This window comes from Cyprinodon tularosa, unplaced genomic scaffold, assembly GCF_016077235.1.
Source record: "Cyprinodon tularosa strain WSP-4 unplaced genomic scaffold, ASM1607723v1 ctg161, whole genome shotgun sequence".
Lineage (NCBI taxonomy): Eukaryota > Metazoa > Chordata > Actinopteri > Cyprinodontiformes > Cyprinodontidae > Cyprinodon > Cyprinodon tularosa.
The window spans coordinates 1581389-1604166 of NW_024038449.1; the positions used below are offsets into that span (position 1 = coordinate 1581389).

Genomic DNA, 22778 nt, shown 5'->3' on the forward strand with positions numbered 1-22778 from the left:
ACATCTTCCACCCTGGGGCCTGAAAGTAGTGGTGGAATGGAGGCCAGAGGAGGAAGGGAGCCAAATGAAAACTGAGATAATGGAGAAGATGCGGTGGACGATGGTTTCAGTATCATGGAGCAAAAGGCTATTGTGGAGCACAGTCATAGATGACGACTGGCCATGGCAAAGACCCACTTTAGGTTTATCTCACAATTTGGGACTGTATTAGAACCAAATTATTGTTTTGTTTTGTTTTTTTTTTTTAAGAGTTGGGCTGAAAAAAACACATATGTAATTAAGTTTTATTAATATACAAAACAGCACACTAATTTATAAACAGTGACTGGCATCACAGCCACTATTCTCCAACTTTTGACTTGGAATTTTCATGCAGACTTTACACCCCTAAAATTATATATATATATATATATATATATACACATTAAAGATGTGGAGGCCCAAAATATAAAAAATTGAAACACACTGGCTGGTAAAGATATTCCACAATGAAAGGGGGCACCCCTTCAGAAGCAATTAAAACACAGCGCTTTAAACTACCCCATATGTACCAACAAAGATTTATATGCTCCTTCTCCCTGACGTTAAATGGTGTAAATCATCATTTAGCACTCTAAATGTGTGGAGAAATGATTAAAGTAAATTCAAACAAGACTCTCCTAATCAGCAATTTGTTGGCTCTTCAGTGCTGTTTGTGTGGCAGAGAACCTACAAAAGGCTTCAATTGGACTTTTGTTAAAATAGTTTCAGTAAAAAACAGATCTTGATTATTTTTCCACTGTGTTTTTAACTGATTACTGATTTTGTTCTGCTCTCTTTGGTGCAAGGACTTAGCTCCTTTCTCCTATCTCAAGGACAGTACACTGTTAATTTTCTGCTTTTGTTAAGCCATTCCCTGAATAAAAAGATAAAGCTAAATACAACTGTGATTTGATTATCAGAAAGAAACATTCTGCTGACAACCTCTGAATTGAGATAAGATCTACCCTATAAGTCTAAAAGGTTATTTCAGCTGAATGTTTTAGCATTGTTGACTCACAGTAGAATATGTGTTGCTGCAGTGTCATTAGTGAAATAAAACTTACCTTTAAAAAATAGCCTTATTCTCTTCTAAAAATTACTTTTTAATTTTGTATATATATATAAAATTAAAAAGTAATTTTGAGTTTGGGCATCCCTATTCGTCTTAATTAATTTTATTTCTAAATATTTGAGTGTTACAGCTATTTTAGTTTGATATATCTAACAACTGATGGACACAGTAATATTTCAGTAATGAATTGAGGTTTATCGTCTAACAGAAAATGTGCAGTATGCAGTAAAACAAAATTTGACTGGTGCAAAAATATGGGCACCTCAGAAAAAAAGAGACATTAATATTTAGTAGATCCTCCTTTTGCAAAAACAACAGCCTCTAGTCGCTTCCAGTAGCTTTTAATCAGTTTCTGGAACCTGGAATAAGGGATTTTTGACCATTCTTCTTTGCAAAACAATTCCAGTTCAGTTAAGTTTGATGGTCGCAGATCATGGACAGCCTGCTTCAAATCATCCCACAGATGTTCAATAATATTCAAGTCTGGGGATTGGGATGGCCATTTCAGGACATTTTAATTGTTCCTCTGCATTAATGCCTGAGTATACTTGCAGCTGTGTTTTGGATCATTGTCTTGCTGAAATATCCATCCCTGACGTTACTTCAACTTCGTAACTGATTCTTGAACATTATTCTCAAGAATCTGCTGATATTGAGTGGAATCCATGTGACCCTCAACTTTAACAACATTCCCACTGGCAACACAGCCCCAAAGCATGATGGAACCTCCACCAAATTTAGCAAGTGTTTTTCTTGGAACAACTCAGTCTTTGTTTCATCATTCCACAGGACCTTATTTCAAAATGAAGCTGGCTTATCCAAATGTGCTTCTGCATACCTCAAGCGATTATGTTTGTGGCGTGCTTGCAAAAAAAGGCTTCTGTCGCATCGCTCTCCGATATAGCTTCTCCTGGTGCAAAGTGCGCTGAATTGTTGAACGATGCACAGTGACACCATCTGCAGCACGATGATGCTGCAGGTCTTTGGAGGTGGTCTGTGGTTGTGCTTGACCTTTCTCACCATTCTTCTTCTCTGCCTCTCTGATATTTTTCTTGGCCTGCCGCTTCTGGGCTTAACAGGAACTGTCCCTGTTGTTTTCTAATTATCCTTACCATGTTCCTCACAGTGGAAACTGACAGTTTCAATCTCTGAGAACTCTCTGAACTTTTTGTTTCCTTCCCTTGAACGACTACATTGAACGATCTTTGTTTTCAGATCATTTGAGAGTTGTTTTGCGGTGCCCATGATGAATCTTCAGAGGAGATTCAAACAGGAGAACAACTTGCAACTGGCCACCTTAAATACAATTTCTCATGATTGGATACACCTGGCTATGAAGTTCAAATCTAAATGAAGTTCAAATCTAAATGAACACAAACCAATTTTGTGTTTCAGTAAGTCAGTGAAAAGTAGCTAATGAATAAAATTATTAGGGTACCCAAATTCTTGCACCTCTCAAGTTTTGTTTTAATGCATATTGCACATTTTCTGTTAGTCCAATAAACCTCAATTCAATATTGCAATATTAATGTGTCCATCAGTAATTAGATATATCAAACTGAAATAGCTGTTAAAAACACCCAAATATTTAGAGATAAAAATAATTAAGATTAATAGGGGTGCCCAAAGCATCTGTTAGAGTAATTGCTACAAATTATTTTGTGTACCTGTTTGGCTTGACTTAATTCTAGAGGACAATCTATTAATTGACTTTTTAAACTCTGCTTGTTGATTGCAAAAAACAAAATGTCAAATTTGAAATGTTGCTCAAATCGATACATAACAAGTTTATGACACAGTCTAATAATACGCCTTGTCTGGAAGATTAGAAAAGGTTTTAGGGAAAAGGCTGTAGTGGAGAGTTGCAAAAGCCACTACAATTTATTAACTTAGTTCTTGAAGAGAACAATAACATTTCTTTGAACTTATTTTTTTTTTCCCATTTGTTGACATTTTCATTTTTTGGGGGGGAAAAAAAAGAGAAGCCAATTTTCTTTTGTTAGAAGCAATGCTATCCGGTATTTATAGCATCCTTTTCCTGGCCTTCATTCTCTCAGGCTTATTTGATTGCTATGCTTGTGACATTTCTTTTCACTCTTTTACTCTGCCTTCCAGACAAACATTTCCTAAAAAATATATAAGTTAAAGTACATTTAAAATGATTTGTATTAAATCAGTGATTAAATGTGGAGACTGACATGGATTAAAAAATGAAAAAGGGAGCCAGGGGCAAAGTGGAGAAGAATCAGACAATGAGTGTGAAGGTTGTAAAGATCTGACCTTTTATGCCGCAGCTCCACACAAACACAGGAAAAGAGCAAGAAGCAGAACAAGAGAACCCCCCCTACCTTCTGTGAGGCACAGGCCCATTGTCTACAGCTTCCACAGTCAAAGCGTAGCTTCGGCCAACAGTCAGCTCAGCACCTGGTGCCACTGTAATTACCCCAGTACTGTGAAAACAATGATCAAATATGTATTATTAACATGCCAAATGCTTTCACATTACATTATGCATTCCTTGACTTTTTTATGGTATACCATTTACCACCTGTTATCTCATTAACAGTCATTTAGTCTTAGGACAATAATGATCATAAATACAGTTTCATTAAGCTCAGAATCCTATATTATATCACTTTGTTAGAACATAACTGAGAATGTAAAATATTTCTGTTATTATATTTGAAAAAAAAAAAGAACGCATATGTGTGAATGCATACATATGTGAATAGATTTAACACAGACAAAAGGATATGTTTCATGTAATTACTGCGTTAACGGTGTATCACATGGTGCTGATCAATCTGCAGCACTTCAAAAATGTTAAGAATTCTCAGCTTTCTTAAAGAGATGCCTTTTAGCTCGTCTGTATTGATGGGTCGTGTTTCTCTCGAGAATGCTCCATTGATTATCAGAGGGGTTTACGTCAAGCAGGTTTGCTAGCAAATATTAGACTACTTTGCAGTTTGGGCAGGTGCATGTCCTGCTGGAAATGAAATCAGCATATCCATAAAGCGTTTTGAAGCATTAGGTGTGTTAAAATCTCCAGGTAGACTTGACTTGGCCTGATAGGGGGGCAATACCAGCAGATTAAACTGTTTCCCAAATTATCTCTGACTGGTGAAACATCTTACTGGACCTTAAGCAATCTGAATGATCCTCCTCTTCCTGCAGCCTATATGGCTTAAATTTCATACAGAATGTAAAATGTACTTTACTCTGATAAAAGGACTTTAAACCAAAAAAATATAAACACTGAAGTGATCAGAAAGGTTGACTGGTTGTAGTTTACATATACCAAACATTTGCAGAGGATACATAAGCTCTATGTTGAATTATTACTTCCATTCCTTATGTGTCGATTTTCACCACCTTCCTTCTAGATAGACATTTGTAGTCCGTAAAAGCAGAGGAAAGCAGTGCAGCTTCTAGTGTTTATCCGAAGAAGCTAAAGCAGCATTTATAGCACTATAACGGCATTAGGCTTTTAATGTTTTGGGTTTATGAGGTCTTAAACATTTTTTTTCCTAGTTTTTTTTTTTCATCAAAGTTTTTTTCTCTCTACAGTATATAAAGTGTTTGTTAGAGAGGTCACACACGACTAACTGCAAATAAACCCATTGATAAATGAGGACTGCAATAGGGAATACTAAGCAGAACACTTCAGTTACTTTTTTCCTTAGCCGACATATAACTCTTCTGACTTGGCTTATGTTTAAAGAATAGCCTGATAAAAGGAAAATGACAGTTATAGCCCAGCCAGGATACTTCGGTGTGGTCCCTCTTTAGAGCACAGGGTGTAGCCACTTGTCTCCATCAACCTGTTAAAAAGGCTTTGTATCACAAATATTTTAATTTTTTTTTAAGTCTGTGTTTTTTTTTTGTTGGTATGCACCTGTTTCTCCCCATATATATGAATAAATACAGCATTATTTAAACTTCAAGCTCGTTCTGATTAATTCCTTTATTACACTACAAAAAATATCTAAAAATGAGTAAAAATGTCTTAAATTAAGCATATTTACTCTTTATTTGAGCGGGGAAATATGATGATTTGCAAATGGAATGAATATTTTTACTCTTAAAAGAAGACAATTAGATATTATGCACTTGAAATAAGACAGTTCAATTGTTTTCTCTCATTTCAAATGTAAATTGTCTTGTTCCATTAGCAAAGTATCTCACTTCCCTCCTTAATTCAAGAAAAATTGCACTTATTTTAAGAAGAAAATGACTTATTGAGATTCATATTTTTAGCAGCGTAGGATCTCACTTTGCTGGCAGGTTGTTTTTCACTGGATAATAGCATAATTAAATAAATGAGACAAGAGAAATCAAAATTTTCCAACCACACAGGTCAATGATCTATTGATTACATCAGTTAACCTTAGTAATCTCCGATATACTACATACTAATGTTACCTTAAATGTAACTGCTGAAATAAATTTAGTTTTTAATCATTATTTTTGTTTATACACATAATCTTTGCTCATGCATATTAAATAGCAGTATAGCAGAAGTAATTTTCCATAGCAACCCAATTCTTGGTTTATTAATCTTGTACATTTCTGCACTAAAGTCATATGTAAAAAAAGAAAAGAAATTGAGAAATAATTAGATGGTATTGTGAATATTTTGCATGACAGTGGAAACACATACATTTAACACAATGAGTATCCTTTAGTACACAAATATAAATGTAGAAAATCCCCTTGTTAATGTTTAAAAAACAAAAAAAAACATGTTACTAACTTGTTAAACTGTGTTTTATGTTGATATTTTCTTTGCAAAAACATTCAAATGTATTAGAGACAAATATACTGCACATTTAAAGACTTATGGATTGTTTAGACCTCCCTGGACAGAAATATCTTCTAATAACCTCTTTCAAAATCATATAAATACTTGTTCTGAGACTTAGAACTTAAAACACTAGAGTCTGAAATGTGTCTTGCATTTTTTTTTTTGTTTGTTTAGTCTTTTTTTCTGATAATAAAATAACCTAGAATTTATACCAAAAAAGCAAAAGTAACAATTTGCAATAAGTTTGGCTGAATACATTTAATCTAATTTATAACTAAAGTGTACCCTTGATTTAAAAAGAAATTAAGCACCAAGAGAAATAAGGCGATATCGACTAGAAAAGTTGTCATTATAGAAAGTCGTCAGCCTGGTATTGAGACCATGATCTCAATGTTGCAAGAGGGCAGTGTTATAAACTATACCATGGTCAAGGTTTCTTCTCTGATCTCAACAGTTACTCATACTATTATACAACAGGGCTGCACAATTAAACATCACAATGTTTTCTCCAGTCAACAGCAGAGAAGTTACTTCCTTCCATTGGGATGGCAAAAATCTTTTTTTTTTTTTTTACATTTTTTAAAAAAATATATTGATGTTGCATTTGCTACCTTTAACAAAAAAGTTGAATTTATCCATTATAATCTATTTTATTTGCTACCTAATCTGTTAAGGTGATTTTGAAATGAATTTCATGTATCATAGTTATAACCAAAATAATTCCTTAGAGTGCATGGGCAATAAGACAGAAAGAGTAAATTATTTATCTCCTTGTTTGTTTTCTACGTGTGAGCAAACTTTTTCAGCAGATTCTTGGTAAGCAGACCCTTCAAAGGTATTTTGTACATGTAAGCAACAATTCTCGGTTCCCCATTGAGGTCTTTTCTTCATGACATTGCTTTCACCATTATGATAAACTTACACCTCAAAGTCGTCAAGTTTTATATATTAGATTTGGTTTTAGTGTTAATAAAATATTAACATGCAAAACTAAGTCACTTTTTTAATTTTCAGCTTATGCTGTATTCAGTTGAGTAGGATATTGTCAGATAAATAATTATTTTGTCATTAAAACAATATTGCTATAAGGGGCTTGTACAGTGGGCTATAAGGGGCTTGTACAATGACTTGTTGTCATTGAGTAATATATGAGCACCAAAGGAAAAAACTTGAAAACAACAAACCTCACATAAAACGTTAAATTTCTCCAATAGAAAAAAACAAAACATGAAGGCTGTAGTGAATCCCCTCTGATCAGTTTACCTGCTGTCTATTAGGAATCGTCCCTGATCACCAGCCAAGATGCGATAGGTGACTTGACCATTTTCATTAGCATCGGAATCAACCGCCGCCATCTACAAAGATAAAACCAACCATAGATATATTTTTAAGATCTGTATGAGCCAACATTTTAATATCTGTGCTAATAACTTGCATATACCTGTATAACCATTTCTCCAGGCAACATGTCAGTAAACAGGTTCACACTATAGGAGACATTGGAAAAAGTTGGAGTATTGTCATTGGCATCCAGCACTGTTATGGTCACTGTTACAGGAGAACTCTGCTGTACACCATCTGATGCTAACAGCTGTGGAGGTAGAAACACAAGAGAAAAAGATCAATGCAAAAAGTATCAGAAGGAGTGTTTGTAAAATAAATTTTTTCTCTCATGGTTTCCATCTAATACGTGTGTGTGTTGGTGTGTGTGTATGTGTGGTGGGGGGGAGGTTGTAATTTTATTCATTTTGGTTTGTTTGGTTTGGTTTTTATTTTTTCGTTCTAATAATCTAGAAAAAAACCTGCTTTATTCTGTCTTAAAAATACACAGCAAGGACAATGATAGCCACCTACATGTTTAATTTAATATTTTAGGGGGCCAGAGTCCATTCATTATAGGTCTGGAAGTGCATGGCACAACCAAAGAGTGACGGGGGGAGGTTATCTTTTAAAACCAGATTGGGTTTCCATTATTTACACATCGTTTGATGTGTCTGTATGCCTCCCTGGTTCATTATACAGAGTCTTTCAGCGTGTGGTTTGGACTCTCTCATATTGGATGGTTGTTCAAAATGGCTTCAAGTGAAAACCAGTAAAAAATAATGTTTTCTGTTTCCAAGCGACAGCGATTGCTATTCACTGTCACTTCTATTTTTACAAAAATATCAACACTTTTGCCCTCTCAGTCGGAAATTGATTACTGATTTATGTAAAGGTGAGCCCTTTAGGCTTTTTTCAAAAACGTACATACACCACTTCCACATACACTGCAATACCAGGAAAATGACTTCTCTCTAATAAAACATCCCTTCATTGCCTTGGCTTTAATCTGAGTTATGACTGCTTTCTATTAACACTTGGTGCAGAGCAGAGCTTGTAATGTTTGTGATTTGTTTGATTAGCCAGATGCTTAACATCGAGATGTTGCTTTACTGTATTAAAAGCAAAACAGTTATGGACTTGCCTTGACTTCTTTGCATTTGATTACTTGTAAAGTTTAAAATTTCTTGGCCAGAGAGAACTCAGTCCTTGCCACCTAATTGGCTATTGCAGATTATGCACAGACGTTTACCCAGAGAAGTGGCTTTCTCTTTGTACTGCTAACCTCAAATAGATCAAGACCTTGGGGAGGTAATATCTTAACTTGAAACCCATAGTATTAAAGTTAAAGTATCACTTTGAATCTAAATCCTTAATGAATCATTTTAGGCTTAACAGTAATTTTTCTCCAAGAGCTGCAACATTAAACCCTTCTATACACTCATCTGCTTAGGCTATTGTTAAAGCAACAATAAGTAATAATGGAACTTTTTCCAAAATTGAAGAACCAAATATAATCAAAGTCCAGTGTGTCAAAGACTACATAGTAAAATTAGATTGTGGGTAAATGTTTGTTAATTCAGGCTGCTTTTGAAAACCATATTCCTTTGTATCTACTTATCCTAATCCTTTTTTTCTTCAGACATATATTTTTCCTTGTTTTATGAATCACTATAAGCAAATATCAACAACAACAAAATCTTTATCAACAACAATCTTCTTCACAAGTTCATCTGCCAAGAAGTTGATAAAGTAGTCTTTGATGAAAATTGCACCCTATGTCTCATGGCACACTGTTTCTTTCTGTCTGAGTTTAACTTCTTCTCCAAGGCTTTCAGAATGATTACTGTATACCTCTTACATTTAATCAATACTCCAGACTGTCTGCTTTTCCATCTTTAACATCCAAATAACTGAATGCACACTCAAGGGCACCTTAAGTCATATATTTGGCTTCACAACTTAACACAAAATACACGTCATCTCTGTTCTCATGCTGGAATCGGTGGATTACAGCTTTATAAAGAATAATCTCTTTATATTATGTGATGATGCCCACATATTAAGATATTTTGCCTTGTAAAAAGCAGTCTTGACTGGAAGAAAGCAGTAAAACATTTAATGATAAAGACATAACTAACAAACAAATTAAGTGTGAAGGGAAGGCTTGTGCAGCATTTTCTCCTTATAGAGGAGTCAAACTGTTAAATTTTAGGCAAAAAGGTCCCACTTTCCTGTTTTAACAACAGTTTTATTACTGTATGACTGGTTTAAGGGATAGTTGTTATTATTTAAAATGGAGCTCTGTTAATATATGGCCAATGTTGGTGCCTCCATAACATTCCTAAAGAAGATAGCTTATTATTATTGTTATCTTGCATTGATCAAACAGTCTGTTTGGAAAAAGTCTTTTCCAAAACAGATACATGGTCATGTTACATAATGATATTACAGTGTAGATGACTACCATAAATATTATTGTAAATTGCTATTGGGCTCAATAATGATATCCTCCAAGGATGCACTTCTTTAGATTTTGGAAGAGCAGGGGATATTTGCAGCAGAGCACCAACTGTCAAATTTCTTTTTTCAGTGCAGAGGAATTTAAATAAGCAACATGTCTCACTATTTGTTTAGCAATGTAACTTCACCAGCTTGCACAAAAAGTCCCCATCAAAACCAAAAGGCACATGTTAGTTCCTACCACATCTTTATTTAAGATTATAGCTTGGTAATCCTACAATACTTTTAGAAGAAAATTATTTGAAGAAAGAGAAGTCAAATACTCTCAATCTGTAGGCTACTTATTTAAGTACAGACACTTTGTGAACAAAGATTCTAGTAAAGTATGGATCAAACTCATTTACTGAAGGAAAAGTAAAAAGTACAGGTTACACATCATACTAAAGTACAAAAGTTATTTTTTTGCCTTAAATGATAGGTTACAAAATATAAAAAATAACTTTCAGAAAATTCTTAAACACTTCCATGCACAGAACATTTGCCAATTTTTAATGACACATTTTAGAGTCTGATGGGAGGCTTGATCATGTTGACAAGGACAATGTTGGCTGTGATATTTCACATTTAAGGATAAATTCACACATATATTCCTAAACTTGCTTTAGGCAGAAAGTCAATTTATTGTTTATTATGTTTAACACCTATTCACACAGGTAAAAGCCAACAGGAACCACAGAGTGGTTAACAGGTTTAATTAATTTAAAACAAAACAACAACAAAAAACATTATTTAAGAACCCAGGACACCTTTGTATAAGATTTAATATGGGTAAAAGCGGTTGTGTTTCATAATATCAACTCATTCATTTCAGAGGTCTCTTATCATGGATCTTTAATAAATTACCTGTCTGTTTTTTCATTTGAATTAAAGATTTACAGTACATTATTTATACCTTTAACTCAGCGAAATATTAAAATGTTACCTATGTACAGCAGATTATTTATGATTATATATATTTATTTGTGTTTCTTTACAAATCTTTACCAAGTTACTTTTCCTTTTTCCTACATTAGCATTATGCGCAATGACCTCTTCTTGTTTAAGACCTGTGATGAACGGGGATACTCCAGTGTCTCAGTCAGTACTGGACCAAATTCAGCATATAGATCCCAGAGCAATGCTCTATGATGTGTAATCAGCTAATAAACCAGGTACCATCCTAGGTCAGGAAACATCATTAATCTTTGAACACACATTCCCTTCAAACTCTTCAAGTTACAAAGCCTTTAGCATAGTTAATTCATACATTACTCACAGGCGCTTTGGCAGTATTTAAATGTTTACAGCAATCAGTGCGGATTTCTCTCACCTTGTTACATTAATACATTGCTTGGTGTGATTCACCCTGTTTATCACCGGAGAGTGGAAAGTAATTGTAAAGAAACATTTAAATATGTACGGTCTACGGGAGAGCCAGTAGCCCTGGGCAAGGTTTAGCTTCACACTTGCACCTCAAGAACGATCAGTGGCACCTCCAGAAATGTTTCGGAGGGGTGGCCAAATGGGGCCACTAAAAATCTTGGGATGGCAAACTGAAACTAAAAGCCATAATTTCAGACTTTGCATCTACTATTGTGGTAAACCGGCTTATAGAAGTCATAAAGACTTTAGTAAATACCTAATCATATCTTGGTTTATTCTGTGATTTTTAATGTTAGGTCGTTGGCTTTGCATAATCTGATGAAATGCTAAATTTATGATACTATAATTTATACAGGCGAGAATGATGGATACACCTTTGATGACTAAAATGTTCAGATTTTGGACAGAGAGGACAGATGGTTTGAAAGAGAGATGAGGGAAGTCATCTTTGTTAAAAAGATAAATTCATCACGGAACAGTGTGGAGGATTGCGGTTTCAGCTTCCAAACATCCACAATGTCGGTCCTCAAACTCATTCCAAATAAATAACAAGCAAACTCATCATGATCAAAATGGCAATAACCTAGTATGATAGGTTGCTCTTTGATTTGCATCTGACTTAGAATTTGGTTAAGAAGATTGGCCTCTAAGGTGCCTAAAATCATCCAAATCATCATCTACCTTCCAACTACTGAGTGGTCTAGTGTGAGCCAACATAATTGACATAGACTCCTGGACTGGTGTTAAAACATCTTCAAAAAACTAAGCAAAAGTCTGGTTGGCTCTGATTTAAGCTTGTATTGCATTAAATTGACCTGTATGAGTGTGAATTTACAAATAAAAGTTTGAACATTTTACATTTACCGGTACTAAGACACCTGCATGGTAGCAAAAGTTGTTCATTTGAACAACTTGGTGTCGCATACCACCCCAACACCTCCCACAACACTTAATGTCAGTCATTAAATGTTTCAGTGATGACTGCATGGTCATTTATTAACATTTATTTTTCACTTTTTTTTTTATATAAAACTATACCTTAATTACCATCTTTGTCCTAGTACTTAGTCTGTGAAAGCTAATTTACCCGGAATTATAATCTGGTAAAGTCTATTCCATCCCATCAAACTAAAAACATTACTTTTATAGGGTATGCTATTGACTATTCATACACTTTTAAAAAATCCAACATCAAAAATGTCATAATTAAACTTTTCATGCATTTCATTTAAAATAAATACTTTTAAAATAAATACGCTAAGATCAATTTAAAGATGAGTTTTCTGTTCTTAATTTTATAGAGATGCTGTATTAGTTTGAGACACAGTTGGGCAATAAATTAAAAGTCAGAAGAAAGAAATTTGACTGATTTGGCCATTTGTATTTCATATGCACTTCAACAGGAAACGTCTAAGCTTTTGTTTGTGGGGTTCGCAAAAAAGATTACAAAAAATGTAGACCTGTACCTACTTTAAGTACTATGCCAAATAAACTATAGAGATCACTGCCAATGAGCTAATACTGCTGAACAGTCAGGTTTGTTGAGGCGGAGACATATCCAAAAAGCAGAAGATGATGCCCTTCCATGGTTGAAGTTTGAGACTACTGGCCAAGACCTAGTCCAAAGTTTAAGCTTAATAGCAGACATGTTTTATTTGAAATATTTATTAGACAATTACACAATTAAGTGGTTTGTTTCTGGGGTATGTGCAACATAGTGGCATCTACTCATTCAGTCACAAAGAGGATGCTGCTGTAATGCAACCTAATTCCTTACTCAGCCTAGTTGCTGAAAACTAACTTTTATGGTAAATAAAAAAATTAATTGCCAGAATAAATACACCAGTGTTGTGTTCTCATTACACTATAAATACATAAAAACTTAAGGGATGAATATACCCTGGATTATGCTTATATAAAAAACAAATTCAGAGTTAATCCAGTTTTTTACTTTTTTGTTTCTTGTAATCTTCTGTCATTCCTCCCTCCATGTTAACTTGACTGCTTATGTTTTGTGTAACCGCCCTCTTTACCATGCTTGTATTATAATGTTTTTGTTCGCATTATTGTTTTGCAACTCTGCCTTTAGTAGCTTGTAAAATGCTTATCCTCTTTATCCACCCACTTTTGTATTTCTAATGCTGTGCATTTTCCTTCTAGTTCTCACATTCTTTCAGATAAAACAGCCTTTTCTCCACTTCAAGTTTAGTCTCCCTTCTTTCCACTTGGGCAAGTTGTTTTCCCCCTGTTAATATTGATGCACACAAATGTCAAGCCAGTACATTACCGTAAATGTGTAGGAGTCTTGTGTTTCTCTGTCTACGGGCTGCAACAGAGTGAGATATCTTCTGATCCCAGTGGTTGACACAGAGAATATGTGAGAATAACTGTCCAGAGAAAAGTGCAACTGTGGATCCCGGGTCTGTCAAAGACAAAAAGAATAACTTTACACAATTTGAATTTCATAATGTGGAAATCATATGGAAATATTTTAAATCAGTAGATGCCCAAGAGCTGCAGAGGGTAGAGCTGCTGCCTTTCAGCAAGAAGGTTCTGGGTTTGATTTCTGGCCCAGAGTGTTTTTGCGTGGAGTTTGCATGGTCTCCCTGTGCATGCATGTGTTCTCTCCGGGTACTCCGGCTTCCTCCCACATTCCAAATGCATGACTATTAGGTCCACTGGCTTCTCTAAATTCACCTTAGATTTGAGTGTGTGTGCGTGTGTGTCGGTGTGTGTGCGTGTGGCCATGTCTTTAATACCTGGTGGGGACAATTTCCTAGGAATATGCTACATTTTGGGGACTCATAGGTACTTGTGGGGACCAACATCTGGTCCCCATAAGGAAAGTTTCTCTTCTTGGGGTGGGGGTTAGGTTTAGGACTAAGGTGTGAATTGAGTTTAGGTTAGGTTTAGGGATAGGTATGTGTCGGTAATGGTTAGGGTTAGGGCAAGGGTCACGGTTAGGCCATATAAATTAGTGGGAAATGAATGGAAGTCATTGGAAAGTCCCCACAAGGATATTGTGACACAACATGTGTGTGTGTGAATGGTTGTTTTTCCTGTTTATCTCTGTGTGGCCCTGCGATAGACTGGCGGCCTGTCCCCTCTCGCCCATTGACAGTTGGAGATAGGCACCAGCACCCCTCACGACCCCAGCAGGGATAAGTGTGTCAGAAAATGGATGGATGAATGCCCAAGAGAAGTTAAAGGAATATTCATAATATTCTAGATTATTTAGGGTGTAATGTAATTTTGGCACAAGGTAAAAGTGAGCTCTGTCTTACTAACTAGTACCAAGTTACTTTAAGTATTACACTTCACCTGGATTAAAGGAAAACTAATTATATGAGCCCTACAGACTGGGGTCAGTGCTTTAGGCTTTACACTACAATGAATGTTTCCTAAAATTCCCAACCAAATCAAAAAGACCTGCAGGAACCTTAAATATGTGTAAAGTAATAAAGTGAGTAAGAAAATTCAGAATATAAAGAAAGGTTCTGTTGAAACAACAAATTGTAAATGCCCATTGATGTCTACAAATACAAACCACCCAGTGATGAAGAGGCATTTTTCATCTAGGGCCTGCTCTAGTAAATAGCCATCTCTGCTCTGTGTGTGTGTGTGGAGGGTTGGGTGGGGGGTGGGGTCTGTGTTAGGGAGAAAGGACGAGAGAGCACTTCTCATTCCAGATAAGGCTAGCTCAGCAGGGTAGGGGGCCTGATAATCTTGTCGATGTTGCTGCTGTGGATATTGAGCCATAAATAAGCAACAACACTCACAAGCGCACACACACCCACACACAAACAGCCAGAAACAGAGAAGAACCTACATTTGCATTTATAGCCATAAATAAAAATGATAGACAGTACATAAAAGCCATTAGGACTAATCATCACTGTTGGTGCCTCTTGCTGAGGAAGAGATCCGGTTATTAAAAATAACCAAATGTTTATCAACTCGCCTTAAACTAAATCCCCACCCAAACACATTATCCTCCCTAAACCACAATCCCTGCTCGAGGGTAGACCTTTAGAAAGCAATGAACCAAAGCCTGTTTTTTGTCAAAATGTCTTTGCTATATCTTAAACAAACTCAGCTGTTGGGGATGCATCAGTGATAACAATATTGCAGCACTGTAAAATCCTAATTATTACTGCGAGGTAATATAAAGAGCCAAATGGTTTTACTGTCAGATTCACAGCCACTTTAGATAGGGCACTTCAAACAATGCAAGCAAAGCACAAAGCAGAGAATCAGTGGAAAGAAAAAAAGGACAGACGTGGGCATCAAAATATGGCAGTCTTCTCATTCCGCTATGGAGTGGGTAAGGCTGTGAATGTGTTGATGTATATTCACGCTTTTGCCAGTATGCACTATTAATCAATAGAGTAATTTAGTTTTGAGTTATAAACAAAGTAAAGAGCAAAAGAGCTTAAAAACAAATAAAACAATCAGAAATGTATTATTAATATTCTTACTATAGATCCAATCTACCTCAACTGCAGGATTTCACACTTTATAAACTATGCTATACCTTATGCTTTGTCTAATGCTATTGATAATCTGTTTGCAGGTCACTTCTTTCCTTTACTAATTTATACCTTCTTTAGATACCTACATTGACTCTCCAAGAGTACAGATCAATGCCATAACATGAAGTTTTTGTGACGGAAACATAGAGACCTCAATAAATTTTTTAACATTGTCAGGTATAATGTATTATTTACTGTCCATAAAATTAATTAACAAAAATGCACATGCTTGTTTTTGAGTGTTTATACCGACAAACAAAAATTGCACCATCTAATACATTTTGACCACCAAATCTTTTTGAAATCCAAACAAATATGATTTAGCTCTGGTTAAAATGAAAGAAAGCTTTTTTCTTTTGCATTTTTCCTCACTATTTTTTATGTGTATGTTTCAGTTAAAGCCATAGTTATTGTATAAATTTACAAATAATCATAAAGATCTCTTTACACAGAAGGTAGTAAGGAGAGGGTAACAAAATGTAATACTAGATAATTTATATGATTGTAGTATGTGGTGGGAAATTTTATTTTCCCATCTATTCCTTGTTCTCCATGTTAAAACCTGAATGTGAGCTTGTTTTTTTTATCTATATTGCAAAAACTATTCACTCAAACTGCACACTAGCTTGACAAGGCTCAACCTCAAGGCTTATCTTACTGCGAAGCTGTTTTCCAGTGTGAGATGTTGTTTTAAAAGTAGCCAGACTCCTATAGATTTAAGGTTATTCAACATCCCTATACTTGTTCCAAACTGTCTGTAACTTGTTTTAGTGAAGTTGCATGCAAATCTCTCTCAGCTGTTCATTTGAATGCTAAGTAGTTAGTTCAATTCTTTGTTTGATCAGAACAGAAACATTGGCAAAAAAATATATCTGCTGTCACTTGTAAGGATTAATAAATGCTGCTTGAATGAAGACAACCAATCTTGTTTTCGAGCAACATGTGCAAACAATTTATTCTGAGTTATTGTATAGACAAAGCTTGGAAGAGGCAGTCATTAAATGTGAAGAGGCTACCTGCTTTTTTATTTATTTATTTTTATTGTTTTGATGACTGGTTGTATTCTATATGTGAAAAACAATCTCTGGTATCCTTTATGTTTAATAACAGTGCAGCTGAAAGACAGAAGTGTTTGTTCCTAAGTAAAATTTCCAGGCCTGGATGAAATGTCCCCAAAAATTAGTTAAACTCTGCTAAGCCAAATTTGAGTTTTGGGCAGGATTCCACCATGCATATTTTTGAATAACAACAACCATCACCCAAGCATGAAGAACACCATATTCACAGGATTGTTCTCTGGGGTTGCAGGAGAAGGTAATCCTGCCTTTTATTCAGGTGTGTAGGACTGAAGTCACTCAAAATCTTAAAGAAGACTGGCAATTGACATTTGCAGTTTGATGTCTGAGTTGAAAAATCTCAAAATGGTTCATTTTTCTTCACTCTGCATCTGGGTAACGAAAATTTATGAAATATTTAAAACGATTATACTAAATTACCTTTACCTCATCACTTCAGCAGTTTAAAAATGGTGCAAATATTTCTTTTTGGAGGTATTAATTGATGCATGATGGTTTGAAACCTAAAGCACAAAGAGTTAAAATGGTGAGGATGTCCCATGCCATCTGCCGGTTTGCATCACCTTATTATACTATAATGACTTGTGAGCTGGAATTAGCTGTTGATCTTTGTTACCTAACATAAAAAAATCTAATATTTTTAGTTAGTTTTTTATCTATTCCACTTGAGATTAATAGGAAATATAATTGTTAGGTTTGAATCTTATGGTGGCTCCATCTCTAAGAAAGATAAGCCACTATTCTTTCTTATTAATGTGAATCAATTAACTGTAATATGAAAGCCGCTAAAATAGCAGCTACACATTTACATTTTATTTTTTATATTTTAGTTGTTTGGTGTTGAAGCCGGAGCCCTTGTTAATGATGCATATTGAAGAATCAGAGATTTTGCTTAAAGAAGGAGAGAGGTCCACACACCACCCAGAGAATACCTACAGGCATCTGACCAGGTTTCAGCTACAATAAAAGCATACAAAACAAACTGTATGAGTTACTATTTAAAAAATATACTACAAGACCTGTTATGTATTATGAACCATAACTTTTTTACATATCCTTAATACCACAATGTAGTCTTTTTTATTCAGATTGTATGGTCTATCACATAAAATCATAATTCTGTTTGTTTTGGAACATAACAAAGAAATTCAAAGAAGTTAACAAGGTCTCCTAAATGGGTTCTTCTTTATTAAGAAGGTTAGCTCTCTTCCAGTTAGCTTCCTGAATGGGTTCTAATCTATCAAAATGTTTCACCTCTTAGAGGAATTTCTTTAGACTGAGGAGTTACAGATAAACTGAGCCATGTAAGTTTGCATAGTGAATCAACAAGTTGACGGTGACAGTCAAAAATGGTTGCTCACATCCAAACAAGGGCCAAGAGCCTGATAACTGATTGTTAGCACTCTAATAACTGCTTATAGTTCCCAGAGGGCTGAGTCATACTCGCAATAATAGCTTCGTAAGAGGGAGACAGCGGGACCCTAAGGCCTTCTCCACTTTTTAAAGATGGACTGTTTCTAATAACAAAAATAGCTTTCTTTACTCATCTCTCAAACTGTTGTTCATTTCTATTGGTGTCTGAACAAATTTAGATTTCTCTTATTTCATTTATTAATTTATCCTATTTACTCACTATAAAATTTTTCACTGATGGTGTTTGTAGACCAGACATAGCTTCTTCCAAAAACAAGCCAGAATGTTTCTCAGGGCTTTTTCATAACATGTTACTGTTAACCGAAGTGTTAACAGGAACTAACCCTGTCCAGGGCTGAAAGGGGCTAAATACTGTGCCATAAGGGATGTATGATGAACTGTTCTCTTTTTGCAAAGATATGATTAAGTGCCGACTTAGTGAAATCCATCAATCTCCGTTTATTTAACTACGGTGAATAGTTGAATACTTTTTGCCCCACACACTATCTAGGATGTGAATATCTTCACCTCTCCCTGTCACAATTACCTGGTTGATCCACAATGGAAAATGTACTATCGATAAGACTGCGTTTATCTTTAACTCCTCAGACAAAAATGTTCCTCTAAGAGTTGAATCATTATATAAATTAGAACTCATTCAGAAAACTAACTCACCTGTTTGTGATTTTCTACCTAGATTATTGAGGTACATCAAGATGAAAGGAAAGAAAGGTTAATGGGTGAAAACACATACAGTATGCAACACTATGTATAATAGATTGGTATAACACTATAAGTGTGTTAAATAGTCATAAAAGTAAAGATAACAAAATATATATAGCATGAGCTACATCTGAGCTTACCTCGTCTACGTCATTATCCAACGCTATTATAGTGAGGGGAGTTGATAGGCTGACATTGGTAGAAACAGTGGTCCCTATTGGTGATGCCTCGCTGATGTATCCATGATAACCAGACTCCAAGAAATAGGGTGCCTGGTTGTTTTCATCCAGAACTTCGATTTGAAGATTGGCAAACGCTGGCAGAGGATGACCGTTGTCCTGCTCAGCCTAGCAGAGAAGGCAGAGAAAAATGCTTTGTCGCAAATTCAAATGCAGCAGTACAAACCATTATTGCAATTTTACAGCACAACTTTATTTAGAGGTAAGAAGAAACTGACCTAGGATACGGCTTATGCAATACAAGATGAGTTATAAATGAGGAATTATAGAAAAGCTTCCCAGTCTTTAGCAAACTGGGAAAAATTCTCTGCATCTAACCCATCCCTTTGGGGAGCAGTGGGCTGCCATTGTGCGGCGCCCGGGGAGCAGCGTGTGGCTAAGGGTCTTGCTCAGGGAGCCAGAGTGGCAGTCTGTGGGACTGGGGGATCGAACTCACAAACTCAGGATTCAAAGTCCTATGCCCTAAAGAACAACACTAATTAAAGATTCTTTCTACTTATGGATGATAAAACATTTACCTTGTTTTGTCATTATAAATAATAACTGACACAGTTACTGCCAATACATAAATCAGGAAATATTGTCTTTTGGGATTTTGCTGGTCCAATTTGTATTCCTAGAACCAGTCTAAAAAGGCAAACCTCACAATCCAAAAAAAATCAGAACATCATTTATCTTTCTGTCTGAATTTACATTCTTGCATGAATCCTTACAAAGAGGCACTCAAAACTTAAATACCTATATATCTAAAATAAAATAAAAAATTAAAACTTGCAATGTTGCATCATATGTTTAGATTAAACCTTTCTTAAAACATTTTCACAATCTAACCTTAGAGGGGAAATGCCATGCTGTTAGTAGAAAATAGAAAATAATTGTGATTGTATACAGTGCATATAAATATTGCACACATGCTGGTTCAAATGATGGCTTTTGTGATGTAAAAGCCTTTTACACATTTAAATGGAACAATACTTTGTACAATACAACTGAGAAACAAATTTAAATATTTTAGGAGCAGCAAAAATAATGTGGATGTGTCTGTGTGCACAGCATTTTATAATTGAGAATGTGACTGTGTTCAGAATAAATCATCACATTTGTTATGTTAAATAAGAGTCAGAACAAGCATGTTGCCATTAAAAATAATTTTTTTTGTAATTTAGCCTTTTTTGGGGGGCTTTTACCTGACATGTAATAGTCACGTTCGCATCAAAAGTCACAAAGTGTTCTGCAGAGAGCTCCAAAAGAATCTGCAGGATCTCCTTGCCAAAAAAACAAGCGAGTAGTGGGGTACAAAAAGAATTTCAAAGACTTATATCTAACGTACAGTAGGGCAAAGTGAATACAGCTATCATACAATGCTGTAGCCTTCATCTGTCTGAACCTTGGAATAGGATGACAAGACTACATTTTTTGTTTAATGAAAAATTCTAGTCCAGCTAATAAAAAAAGAACAAAGAAGCAGCAAAAGCAAAAAAAACAACAACAACAAACATTTGGACTCCCCTCTGAGCGCTCAACCATACATACACTGAATGATGGTTTAGAAGCATCATGTTTTGGCATTTTTCCTGACCTGGAACTAGGCCTTTAGTTGAGTAGGAGGGAATTATGAAATTTTTAAATACTACTCAGCAATACAAAACATTGACACTTCTACTGGAATGCTGTAGATAAAAAAGAATTCAATCTTCAAGGCAGCAATAGGCAAAAGAACACAGCGAAAAATAAATAAATATGATTAAAATTAACAAAGTGTTAGTTTATGGATGTATTAAAATGTTTCAGATTATAAAAAAAAATCAATATTATACAGAGATACCCGGAAATAAGCCAAATTAAATATAAGCAGTTTTCATTCGATGTTTAATTTATATAAGGTTAAGGGTGTGCTCTGAGAAGGTTGCAAGCACCCGGTTCGATCCAAGAGTCTGCACTCTGGTTATCTGAGCAAGACCCTTAATCCTACACTGCTCCCAGGGCGCCACACAATGGCAGCTCATTGCTCCCCTAGGGGATGGGTTAAAATGCAGAAAGTGAATTTCCCCATTTTGGGACAATAAAGAATTTACATTTTACGTCCCTGAGGAAGGGGCTTTCATTATCTTGTCGACTGGGAGGATTATGAACCTGAGAAATGGTCTTGGATCCCTCGTTCTTAGCCCTCTTATATAGTTACAATACAACACAATTCAATATCCTTTCTAATGGCAACAATGTTCTCTGTCTGAAGAATTACTTTGCTGATTTTTTTTTACTGATGTAAGGAAAATTTATATGATAAATATGATCAGACCAATTCCAACAAACTATGTTTGATATCAAGCCTTCCCTTCTCACCTTCTATCAGTGGAACAGTTTTCATAATCCCTTTTACTAAAACAACAACAAAAACAAGATGACTTAATAGCTAGCAACCTAAATGTTGAAAATTGCTAATTTCAGAAAATAACTTTTATGATCCAGATCTAGTCAATTAATTTCCATGTCTGCATGGATACAGTGGTTTACAGCAAAGGCGTAAGCACCATTCGCTGTTTAACGACATCATTCTACAATTTATGCCTACACAAGATAACCCTTCTGACATTATTCAGCAGGAGTAATTTCACTTCACCCTGGGCTTAATGCCCACAAGATAACTGTTATTTGTTTAGAACATTTAAACAAGCCCTGATGATAATCCCCCCCCATCCCCCCCACCCCCCCCCACACACACACACACACTTGAAATAGCTGGCACCGCTGGACAACTTTTTAATGTTTACAATTCTATGCTACGGTCTTTTGGCTTTAGAAAGCTTTTTAAACATCAGGAACAAATAAGAATATATCGAATATACCTATTACGTATAAAAAATATATGCAGGGAGCAAAGACAAATATGTAGAATGGTGTAAATTTGAACTATATACAAATAAAGCTTTTATAAGTATAATTTGCCCTCCGAAATTATTTATGGGAAAACAGTTAACCCACTGCTTCTCTGGGAGTCATGTTTATAGACTGATGTATGCTCAAATTATATGACAAACAATCCTAGCATTTAGGTGTGACCTAGGGCAAAAAATGTTTTGTTGCCTTAAGTCACACTTTGGAAAACAAAACGCAGTAAAATGCTTTCAATGCAAACCACAACATGAACATTAGGTCATTTTTCTTAATTTCAGGCTGGCAATGAGGGTGTTCTGTCTATGAAGTGTAATTATTGGATATACAGTGAATCTTTGCACTATTTGAGTATATATGTTCAATCAAATGTCTGTGTCCTTTAAGAAAAAAAAAATATGGCAAACTGTCATTCGGCACAACACATAATCCAGCACAGGCTTTGAAAGCATCTAACATGCACACAGCCCAGCTCGTTGTTTTTTTGTTGCTGTTTTGTTCTTATCAGAAATGTCTGCTCTAATAAGTACAAACAGAGCAGAACTGATTCAGAAGTTAATACTTTTTTAACTTTTTTTTACTGGGCAGCCATAGCACTGTCCCTCTCTACTCAGCTTTTGCTGATCTGTGTTTCAAATTATATAGCTAGTATGAGACCATTATATGTATAAGGTTAAATGCGTATTAGCTGCCACTACAACGATTACTATTATGATTTCTAAAATTATGTATGATATACATCTGGAAAAAATTCTGAGGTGCTGTTAAATGTTCGTTATTGCAGCACTATTGTGATTCTCC

General features: G+C 35.2%; 1 protein-coding gene across 5 annotated transcripts in view; it reads right to left on the reverse strand.

Annotated features, from left to right (window-relative positions):
- Positions 1-22778, reverse strand: part of LOC119780510 (protocadherin-15-like) — a 336939-nt gene that overhangs the window by 155648 nt on the left and 158513 nt on the right. For all 5 annotated transcript variants that reach the window (XM_038280587.1, XM_038280586.1, XM_038280585.1 and 2 more), the window contains 5 exons: positions 18987-19193; positions 13390-13524; positions 7339-7488; positions 7161-7252; positions 3442-3543 (listed from right to left, as the gene is read on the reverse strand). In XM_038280587.1, the coding sequence (XP_038136515.1) occupies positions 3442-3543; positions 7161-7252; positions 7339-7488; positions 13390-13524; positions 18987-19193 (686 nt within the window). The remainder of the gene's footprint in view (positions 1-3441; positions 3544-7160; positions 7253-7338; positions 7489-13389; positions 13525-18986; positions 19194-22778) is intronic.